This window comes from Bidens hawaiensis, unplaced genomic scaffold (assembly GCF_021521415.1).
Source record: "Bidens hawaiensis isolate Kalapana, Puna unplaced genomic scaffold, B.hawaiensis_p1.1 tig00002338_1, whole genome shotgun sequence".
Classification (NCBI taxonomy): domain Eukaryota; kingdom Viridiplantae; phylum Streptophyta; class Magnoliopsida; order Asterales; family Asteraceae; genus Bidens; species Bidens hawaiensis.
In genome coordinates this window covers 1,705,107-1,716,682 of record NW_027491126.1, presented here as the reverse complement: position 1 = coordinate 1,716,682, position 11,576 = coordinate 1,705,107, and the positions used below count along the sequence as shown (strand labels likewise).

The 11,576-nt window shown below is 35.1% G+C and overlaps 1 protein-coding gene across 1 annotated transcript; it reads right to left on the bottom strand.

Annotated features, from left to right (window-relative positions):
* Positions 1–2,663: 2,663 nt before the first annotated feature.
* LOC143618757 (ABC transporter B family member 1-like) lies at positions 2,664–8,953 on the bottom strand. The gene is made up of 10 exons (XM_077090854.1): positions 8,344–8,953; positions 8,193–8,247; positions 7,914–8,089; positions 7,647–7,847; positions 6,993–7,252; positions 6,597–6,913; positions 6,286–6,509; positions 5,282–5,655; positions 4,119–4,833; positions 2,664–4,047 (listed from the first exon to the last, which is right to left on the bottom strand). Exons 1-10 carry the CDS (start codon positions 8,740–8,742, stop codon positions 2,788–2,790), a joined length of 3,981 nt encoding a protein of 1,326 aa, XP_076946969.1. The 5' UTR covers positions 8,743–8,953; the 3' UTR covers positions 2,664–2,787.
* Between the last annotated feature and the right edge of the window lie 2,623 nt (positions 8,954–11,576).

Genomic DNA, 11,576 nt, shown 5'->3' with positions numbered 1-11,576 from the left:
AAGAATTAATGAACATTACATACTAGTTTTGAGTTAAAAGTATTGTATAACATTTGATGCCAAAACTCAGAAAGTACAACTAACAACATTGATATTTTATAAGTATTGTATAACATATGGGCCTTTTGGGTTTAGGCCTCATATTGCTTTCAGGACATGGGCTCCCAGACTTTTTTAATATTCATTGTTTTGCAATCGGTGAATGACATGATGATTCTCACTTAATTCTTACCGATAATTCAGCTAATTTTTCTTAATTTTGTTCATATTTAAAAAATCTTATATATCACATTCTTTTTTTTATCTCCATTTTTAAATATATATATTTTTTATCTCTTACATCCACAAGAAATATGAGATGGGGGTTAAATTAAGTAAATCACTTAGATCTTTTCTGAAAGAGTTATTAGATTTAAATATTCTCAACATTCACTTACTGACCTGTTACACTTCTAACTAAAAAAATGTTATTATCACTCTCAACTTTCACCTTATTGTCTTCTGCCACCTCAACAATAAAACTAACGGAGTTAGTATCTCGTTAGTTTGAGAGTGGTAGAAGAAAATAAGATGAAAGTTTAGAGTGATGGGAAACATTTCGTTAAGGAAAGTGTTCTCGGCCAACCAGTGAAAGTTAAGGGTACTTATCAAATTACCATTTTTTTTCTAAAATCATAGGAATAAGACTGACATAGAGATTCATACACGAAAATACTTAACTCATAGCATAGTTGATAACTTAAGGTCGCTTTAATCTCCATTGATGGCTTTTTATTACGGTTTTATGAGTAAAGCAAGAATAATAATAATTTGTAGGTAAAGATAAATTAAGGTGACTTGAATTCCCATTGATGTCACTTTCTTGGGACGTATATATATATATATATGTTTGAATGTTCATGATGGGTGTAGGGTGCATAATTGGTTTGCTCACGCTCACCATGACACCATCTAGTCATCTGCTATCACCCTTAGTTGTTGGTAGCACCACATGATCATGATCAGAAACCTACCTACATATCTTTTAATTATTATGTTTCCATTATTATTTCTTTGTAAGTGGATATATACATTCATGATTGCCAATATCGGACTGGTCTGCTTACAATCATCTAGAAAACAAAAGATAGTTGATTAAATTTTGAATATGTAATAAGAATAATTATACATTTTTTTGGAAGTATTTTAAAATTAACTCGGATAGAAATATCTCCCATGTGGTTTTTATTTTTATTAATTATTTACTTTTATTATGCATATCAAGAAGCAATAACTTGGTACTTGATAACTATATGTGTTGATAATTGTAGAAAAGATATAGAAAATTCGATGTTGACTACGTTATGTTTGTGCATCACTGGTGGTCCTACTGGTCCACAATTTTGTCATCGTACATTATTATTATCTAGAGCGTCCTATATATATGTCACCAGCTCGATATGATAGGACTGAAAAGCCCTAACATTACTTTCATTTTGTTGGTTTCTTAAGCATTCCCGATATTTTTCATGCCTCTATCCCTGTAATTTAACTAAAAATCATCAATAATTTTAAATTTTGTTCATCATTCAAAACACTACACGTATTCTTAAAGTTGCATATAGAGAATAAATAATAGATCTCTATATTTAAAGACCCGTCTCTAGTTTTTTTAATCTTGATATTAAGATGTAGCAATCATTTAAATAGTTTTAAAAATCTCTATTTCCTTTAACAAAATTATAAGGATAGAGCGTGGAATAGAGACTTCAATGTGAGCGAATTGGTACCTCTCTTATCATGACATGTGTCTCAACTAGACTATAAAATGTGTGAACGTTAATAAATGGAGTAAGACAGTGCCTTATCTGACAGGGCTCTAGAAGTGCCCGACAGTCGATGTCACGGTGCCTTCCAAGCTTCGGAAGACGTGGCCCGGGAGGTGTCGTGTTAATGTAAAACTAATTAAACTGTTATTTTTTATTTACATGAAAGTAGAATATTATTAAACGAAAACGTGCGTATGGCCATTTGTGCAACTGAATGCAGCAGAAGGCGTGGTAAATTATTTGTATTTGTTTGCAGTTTGCACGCTTCTAATAATTGACTTTATGGGGTCTACTGTCTTTTCTTTACACAATACACTTGCCTTTGTCTTGTCTTTATTTTGTACACGTCAAGTTTACATATTGTGAATTTAATATTTATTTATGTAAATATGAATCGGTTACCTTTTAACTTGATTGCAAAATATCAAATATTTATTTATGTAAATATGAATCGGTTACCTTTTAACTTGATTGCAAAATATCAAATATTGGGTTAATTACCTCAACTGAAAATGAAAACAAAAATTATTATGCAATTTCTTTAATAAGTAAAGACTATTATGTAATATGTATGACAAAATACTTGTTATCCATTGTATCTAATTAGTATTTTACAAATAGGAAACACAAACTTATTATTGATCTAAATAAGATACAAGAGAAATATGATGTGCATACATTGCTTTATGTGAAAGGATGCTAAAAAGAAATAAGAATACTAATCTTTGTGGAAATGCCGAAATATATTTAAAATTAGTTATAGTTATGTAAATAAGGACTTTTAATATGTTTTTATATAACTTATATAACCTATATATATGTTTCACTTTCAAGTTAGCATAACATTCATCTCATCTTTTTAGCCAAACATATACCATGATAAACTTATCAAATAATACATTTAATATCACTATACCAAAATATATAAACCCAAAATCAAGTTTTTGTATAATTAAAATGTGACAGACTGACTGACTGACTAACCATGTTTGGAACTAGAGGTTGAAGCCATATTCACAGCCTCCCCATGTGAGAATCTTTGCAACTGTATCATTTTCGCATAACACCCGTCCGGGTAATTCTTCAACAGGTGCGAATGAGACCCTTGCTCCGCCACCTTCCCGTCGTCAATCACTGCAATCACATGAGCGTTCCTTATAGTCGATAACCGATGTGCTACAACAATGGTCGTTTTTCCCGAGCATACGCGTTCGATAGCCTCTTGTATGCATTTCTCTGACTCGGCGTCTAGTGCACTTGTAGCCTCGTCTAGCAACATTATTTCAGCTTTTCTTAAAAACGCCCTTGCGATGGCAACTCTTTGTTTTTGACCACCCGAAAGCTGTACTCCTCGTTCCCCGACAAATGTTTTGTAGCCGTCGGGTAATGCGGAGATGAATTTGTGAGCGTTAGCGAGGGTGGCAGCTTCGATGATGTCAGACTCGGTTGCAAACTCATGTCCATACGCGATGTTGTCGTAGATTGTGGTGGCAAATAGGCACGGTTCTTGAGGGACGGTCGCGATGTGGCGCCTTAACGCCTTTAAGTTGTATTTCCTTGTATCCTTTCCGTCTATCATCACGCGTCCGGACGACGGTTCGTAGAATCTTTGTATTAACGCCACGACCGAACTCTTCCCGCACCCGCTCGGGCCCACCAGGGCGAGGGTTTTCCCGGCACGAGCTCGTAGGCAGAGGTCACGGAACACGGGGACATCCGGGCGAGTCGGGTAAGAAAAGTCAACATGTTTGAGTTCGACTTCACCTCGGAGACGGTCCGGGACCGGGATGGAATCTACCTCATCCAGCTCTATCTCGGTTTTCCGGTCAAGAAGGTCGAAAACCGACTTCATGGCTCTACCACCTTTGATAAAATCAGGAGCAAGAGTTAGTGTCTCGGCTGCGCCATTTGCGGAGACCATGAGAACCATGAATACGCGAATCGTCTTTGAGAAATCAGAGATCCCGTGTTTAACAAGCCAAGACGCGTACCAAAGGCCGAGAGCATATGAAGCATAGAGCAAAAACTGTGCTATACCGAACCCACTCCCGGCTATCTGTCCCTTCCAGAAGCACTTACGAAGCGGTTTCTCGAGACTTATTGTAAAAAGATTGACTATTTTATCCTCCGAGTTGAATGCAGCCACAGTTCTCATATTAGCTACCGCCTCCCCGGCTAACTGTGTTGCTTTCGCGTGGGCCCCTTCCAAGTCACCCGAAAATCCTTGCATGAACATTTTCTGTCAAAAAAAAACAAATTAATAATATGGTAAGCGAGTAAACTCATTTTCTGTGAATGTAACAAACAGACCTGCAAAACAGTGGCTGCAACCACGAGTGGGAAAACTGCAACAAGAACGAGTGCTAGCCGCCACTGAAGAACGAAACCGGCGGTGCATGCCACCAACATGAGGGCGGAGTTCTGCATAATAACTGAAATCCGGTCCCCAATTGCTGACCGAACATTATTAGCATCAAGAGACAACCGGGCAGCAACTCTCGAGCTCTCATTCTCCTCCTGGTCAAACCACGCCATTTCATTCTTCAAAACCGCAGCCAGCATTTTCTCCCGTACCCGTTTGGTCAGGTTTTCACCAACCACATCCCAGAAATAATGCTGAAAAGTGTTGAAAATGAGTGCAGCCGATGACACACCGATTAACAGATAACAGTATTTCCCGATTTCTCTAATCATGTAGGCGTCGTCTGGGTTGTAGTATACACTCAGGACGGCACTTAAGACGTAAGCAAAGAACGCGCTAAGAGACCCACAAATCACGGACCCCACTGAACCGATTAAAGCGTAGGTCCATTCTGGTGAGTTCATTTTTGCTAGCCGCCAAAAGGAACTTGCTTGCACCTTAAACGGAAGCTTCTCATGGCGGTAACTAGGATAGTTACCTTCAACTGATAGGCTAAAGTCGGATGTCGAGAAATCTGATAACCGTCGGGAGTATGGTGATCTACCGTAAGACGAGTTCCGGGTAATTATTGGTGAACTTACTGAGTTCCTTGCACTAGAAGGCCTAAAAGACAAAAATAAATAAAATAAAAACCATAATTAGCAAATCTAGATTACAAGTAGTACGGTTTTGACTTATCAAGTCAAACCAACCAACCAAATTAGAATTTAAAAAATGAAATTTTTCATGATATATTTATATTTAAAAAGTTCACATCACAATCAAATTAAATATCATCCATTAGCCCTTAAAAGTCAAAATATAAACAAAACCAAGTTGCAAGAGCTAAAGTTTGACTTTTGAGGTCAAACCAACCAATTTGCATAGAGATAATAAATTGATAAGAATCTTATCACTAACTTAAGATCTAGTATGTCCATTGTATTATTATGAAGTTCAATGTATCATTAAAGTTCTTATCATTTGATATAATCCGTATGAACTTAATCAGTTCCGTTGACTTTTAAAAAAAAGTCAAATAGTAAGCAATTCAAATGAGATCAAGAACTACCTTGCACTACTCTTTCTTGCATTATTCAAAGCCGTTTCATGTGCGATTTCTTGCATCTTTATAAGCTTAGCATAAACACCAGTTTCACCCTTCGCAAAAAGCTCATCATGAGTCCCCATTTCCAACACACCACCTTGCTGTAAAACCACCACAAGATCTGCCTTCCGGATGGTGGAGAGACGGTGGGCGATCACAAGAGTTGTCCTCCCGATCATAAACCGATCCAACGCCTCTTGAACCAACTTTTCAGATTCAGAATCTAAAGCACTCGTTGCTTCATCTAAAAGCAAGATTGCTGGATTCTTTAACATTGCACGCGCTATTGCTATTCTCTGCTTTTGACCACCTGATAGTTGTAACCCCCTCTCCCCAACCTACCAAATAAATATTATTTTTTATAAAAAAAAATCTTTAAATAACTTCAAGAAATAATCGAAAAAACAGAAATAAATACTTCCTTTTATTATTGTTTATCTAATCTTTAATGTTGCATTATTTTCTTTATATCCCCTTAAAATGCTCCTGGAGTCCTGGTCAAACTAAATATCTGATTTTGCTCTTAATTATTATTTACTTAACTTTATAATTCATCTTAGAGTTTGACTTTTCTGTCAACCACTCTCATGCTTAGGATTGTGAGTTGGCACATGCACTGTTGACTCAAAAAGCATGTTGTGTTAATATATCATCTCCATTAATTAATGTGCTTAATTAAAGAAAATTTTGCCTCCCCCACAGTTTTGACTTTTTGAACCAAAAGCTAGGTTTTTTGGTTGACCAAATGTCTCATTCACCGAATTAGTACCAATGTAATAATGTTGCAACCAAAAAGCAATACACTTTATCATGTTTTTCAACTTTCTAGGCAAAGTGATTATATTTTTACCCCCCAACATACTCCACACAAGTAGGGCCCTCACTTACACCATTACATGAACATGAAGCAAACCAGTGGTCCCGGGTTAAAATGACCAAAATACCCTTCAGTTCAAATATGGACTAACCTGAGTATCATAAGCATCGGGTAGTTTAATAATAAACGAATGAGCATTGGAAACACGGGCAGCTTCCTCAATCTCGACCATGGATGCATCGGGTCGGCCCAAAAGTATGTTTTCTTGAATGGTTGTAGCAAAAAGTGCTGGCTCTTGGCTAACCAACCCTATTTGTTGCCTTAACCACTTCAATTTAAGTTCTTTAATGTCATGTCCATCAAGCATTACTTGTCCTGTAAAAGAGTCAAATTTGTACAAAAATATTAATTTTCTGTACAAAATAAAATTCTATTATTATACTGAAGAGTCATTATCAATACCTGAAGTAGGATCATAAAACCTTTCAATGAGGGAAACCACTGTGCTTTTTCCAGAGCCACTGCTTCCAACCAAAGCAATGGTCTTTCCAGCAGGAACACTTAAACTAAAGTTATTAAGAATTTTGACATCTGGTCTTGAAGGGTATGCAAAGTTGACATTTTTGAGTTCCACAAGTCCAGAAACCGAGTCTAACTCGACACCTGATTCCGCGTTTTTGTCGACGCTTGATTTATGATCAATTATTTGAAAGATTTTCGCTGCAGCCACTCGAGCTTTCGCAAATGCGGACATACTCGGGGCAGATTGGCCTAAAGCACTGTTGACATTTATAATTAAATAAATGAAATATGATTAGAAAAAAAGTGATTTGAATAAATTTGAATTGGAGAACTTACAGTCCACCTATCATGACAGAAAACATGGTAGCAATAGCGAGCCCGCCATTGGTGTGATTGTTTCTAACGAGATATCCGCCATACCATAAAAGAAGTGCATAGCAACAAAAGACAGTAAAATATGTTGCACCTAATCCAAATCCTTTAGAAAATCCACTTTTGTATCCAAGTTTTTGTGATATCTTTAATGCGGACGAATAAGCTTGTAACGCTCTTGATTCACCCACGTATGCCAAAACGGTCCGAATTTGTACAATCGTCTGCAAAATTGGATTAATTAAAAAAATTCCCAGATGGTAAAACACTGTTTTTATTTCTTTTATAAACAATAATAATATCATATTTCTTGATTTAGCTCAAGTTCATCATAACAGATAAAGGTTCAATCTTTTTATTAGGAAACTTGGTTTCTTGATTAGGAAAACTTGTTTGTTTCTTGTTTTAGCTCAAGTCATTAAACAAATTAGGAAAGTTATTTCATCTATCCAGATGATAAGAAAGCTAGAAAGCTATGCTTTAATATTAAGCAATATTCATATGATGAACAGTGAAAATTATACTACTTGTTTCTAAAAAGTAGTTTAAAGAAGGGAAAAAGAATAAATTTTTATAAAGTAAGACAATGAAAAACAGAGTAATTTGATGGTGGCTCACCTGCTCAGCAATGTTTCCAGCTTGTGAAAGAGCATCTTGACTCTTAGCAGAGAGTTTAGCTAATGTGGTAGTGTGAATACCTCCTATTACTGCAATAAGTGGCACCACTGCTAGTGTTACCAGTGCCAACTGCCAAACTGCTGTGAATCCCACCACAAATCCAGAAACAAATGTTGCCATGTAATGTATGAAATTTCCCAACTGCCATACAACACACAGTCATATAGTGATCATAAATCCCAAAAAAGACTTGATTTTTAATGTTACCTTCTCACTAATGGCATCTTGTACCATAACAGCTTCAGTGTTGATAGCAAACACAACATCAGAAGTTCTAACTTCAGTGTCAAAGAACTGAATGTCTTGACTCAGTGCAGCTTCTAAATATTTGATCCTCATTTTTGTTGATTGTCTCTCACCTGTATACATCCAACATGATATCTCTGCAAAAAAAAAAAATTAATAATAATAAAAAAATAATTCTATCATTTTCAAGAATTTTTAAGAATAAAACCCTAGATTTATAAGTTATAACAAGATTAAGACCTGCCCATGAAGAAGCCCATATTGCAGCACCAACCACAAGAAAGTAGAATGCATACTACAAAAACAAAAAACCCATCAAGAAAAAAACAAACTTGGAACAAAAAACTGAAAAGATCAAATCTTTTTCCAAAAAAAATAATAAAGTTGTTACCTTTAAGACTTCTTGGCTCATTTGATCAATATTATTTGCATTGGACCCAAATGAATTAACAAGATCAGCAAAGAATCTGAGGAAAATAGGCAAAGAACAGCCATGAACAAAAGCACCAAGTGTACCAATTCCCATCAACACATAATCCAACCCATCTGCAAATCTAAACAACTCCCCAAACCCAACTGCTGCTGGTGCACTCTCCTTCTTCTTCTTCCCATTTTGCCCTTCACCTTCCATTGCCGGTGTTCTCTGTTGGGTGGTTTGAGGTTCTTCAGAAAGTGTGTCCAAGTTTTGATTTTGATTTGGGGTTTCAGAAACAAGCTCAAGGCCTTGCATTTCATACCATTTCCAGTGCTCTCTGCCTTTCTTTATTATCTCCTCTTGGGATTCTTGCATTTCTTTTTATTGTATAAATTATTTTATCTTTCTCTCTCTTGTTTTGTCCCTTTTACTTCTCGCACACTCTCTGAATAGAATTGGAATTAAAGAGTTTGTGGAGAGTGGATTTATTTTGTTTTTGTTTCCTGTTTTAACTTTACCTTTTTAACACTTTTAACCAAAATTTCACTGTCTAGTCTAGTGTGTCAACAACCGACCGGAAGGAGTGGTTAACGGTAATAACTATAAATAATAACCCTTTTTTTCATTTATTTACGGTCAACGAATACTTTGAATGAACTACTGGCTAAATTTATCGCATCAGAATACACTTGCTTTTTGATCAACTAGTAACATTACTTACTCGTCTAGCCCCTCTCATCATCACCATGGTATCGTTGAATGAAAATAAATGCTTGGGAATTGAAAAGAACCTGTGTCACATGAAACATCAAGTATTTTTCTTACCATTCCACTAACTCACTGACATATCGAGTAATAACCTTTATTATCTATACTATATATAATATAGGAGTTAGAGACCTCTTAAATTTTAAAAGGTACAACTCTTATTGCATGTTATACAAGTAACAATGCATAAAATTTTAAAAAATATAAGGGCAAATTAGTCTTTGCTCATTCAAAAATAAGTTACAATAATGGTCCTTCAACTTTAATCAAGTTTTGTTAATTTATTAAATAGTTATACATTTCCCCCTAATTCTAAATCAACTACCCCACGACTCTTTAACGACCGTAACTTTTTAACTCTTTAATATTTTTTCTAAAAAATTACACCATAAAAACGAGCATTTTATTCTCTTTAATTTGAGTATGGTATTGCTATAGTTTATTAATTTTTTTAAAAACTAACATGTTATGCGATTACCATTTATTACCGGCAGGACAAGTTCGACTAATGGTGTTGGAATGGGTTAGATTGGAACATGTTAATACAAAAAGGGTTAATTTAGTTCATGTTGGGATGAGTTTAGATCGAAAGGGTTCATGTCAAAACGGAATTTGGGTCGGAACTGGTCCGTCAAAACGGATTGGGTTAAAAAATAGTTTATTTGAAATTACTATACATTTCATCTTTGATTCTTACTTGTGGCCACCCGTTACGCGCGTTTAAGCATCAGTTATGTGGATGACATACCGAGTTGCTCACGTATAAACGTTATGTGATGCGCTTACTGGCACCAGCTACACGTCTGATGCAACGTTAAATGCATACCACTGTCGGGTTACGTACGTATCGTTGCGAGGTTATAAAGATACTAACACCAATTACGTTTGTGCGTACACCGTTGCATCGTGCGGACAACTGGCTAGTTGGTTTAAAAATTATTGGTTTAAAACGTAAAAAAATACGTTGTTCAAAAATAGTATTAATTTTTTTTAATTTCACAAGATTCGATAGAATATATAAATTTATAAAAGGTAAAAACGTTATATTTTATTAAAATATGCATAACTCGTTTTAAGAAAACTAATTATAATAATAAATTAATAATCAAGAAACTTAAAATGACATATATAGAAATTATTATTTATGGTACGTGTTTATATATGTATCTACATTAAAAAATTAACTTTTAAAAAATTATTACCGGTGTTTCAAAAACCGGTACGCGCGTACCCGTCAAATCAGTTATACCATATTTTGGTAAGGCGGCCGGTATTTAGATCCCAACATTTTTTGACGGTTTGCTAGCTAGAACATTGTACCACCGATTTTAAACCAAAGAAATTTTGATATTTTTTGCGTCCCATATTTTTAAAAAGTGACTTTTAACTTAGTGGATAAATTTGAAATGGATAAACATAGCAAACGACAATTCGCTAATCAATCAATTTTTGTATCCAACAAATTCAAGGTTGATTTATTTACATATTTTGTAATTGATTAAGTTCGTATACAAAGTAAAAGCTTTCTATTTAACTCGATCATTGTTCATGTTTGATGTTTGATTCATGTGTGATGTTTATTAACATACTTTTGGGTTATTTTTTATGTTGATGTTTGATTCATGTGTGATGTTTATTAACATACTTTTGGATTATGAAAATACTTTGGTACCATCTGTTGATCCATACCTAAAACAACTCCTAAAAACGACATAATAAACAAGAACATCCTCAAATACTATCATAATTAACAAAAAAAAGTAATAATTATATATTAGATGTAGTTCTTTGTCCTTACTATGGACCAAAGCCAGAGAGAATGATACTCAAATTCTAGTATTATCTATTTAAGTAAATTTCATGGAACTTACTACACGCTAGAGTGTTAATTGAAGTTAATGTAAGATTTTGTTGGAAATGTGTGGTTCTGGTCATAAACAAGTGTTGTGCAGTACAATTGGTTGGGTAGATAGTAAAGATAGTGATGTATGATATAAGTGAAAACTGAAAACTCTCAACCAAGAAGCAGTAGCACCGTCAAAAACGGAGACTTCTTGTTTCTTTGACTACTTAGTTGACTTTGACTACTATAAAAATAGGAGATTTTGGTTTTTAATACTCCTAGTTTTCCCTCATTGGTAGATAATACTCTCAACTTTCGATTTGTCACCCACCACTCCCAACTTTCATCCCATTTTCCTGTACCACTCTCCGTCTAAATGAACACTAACCTCGTTAATGTTTTGGACTAAAATGTCATTCAAATTAGTTGAGGGGGTAAAACAGAAATTTTATTTTTAACACACAACCTTCATTTCCGGTGACCTCGTTTTTCCGGCGACCTCTTTTTTTTCCGGCGAATTTGAGTTTTCCGACTATCTCGTCTTTCAGAAAATGGAGATGGTTCAGAGGTGTAAAAAGGTGATGGAGGTCATGAAGAT

What these genes read in the sequence shown, in the direction of transcription:
- LOC143618757 (XM_077090854.1), bottom strand. Translation starts at nt 8,742, where the DNA reads ATGCAAGAATCCCAAGAGGAGATAATAAAGAAAGGCAGAGAGCACTGG. An exon ending in ATGGGCTTCTTCATGGGCAG is followed by an intron (nt 8,090 to 8,192) that starts GTCTTAATCTTG and finishes TTTTTTTTGCAG; the next exon opens with AGATATCATGTTGGATGTAT. An exon ending in CCGATGCTTATGATACTCAG is followed by an intron (nt 5,656 to 6,285) that starts GTTAGTCCATAT and finishes TTTATTTGGTAG; the next exon opens with GTTGGGGAGAGGGGGTTACA.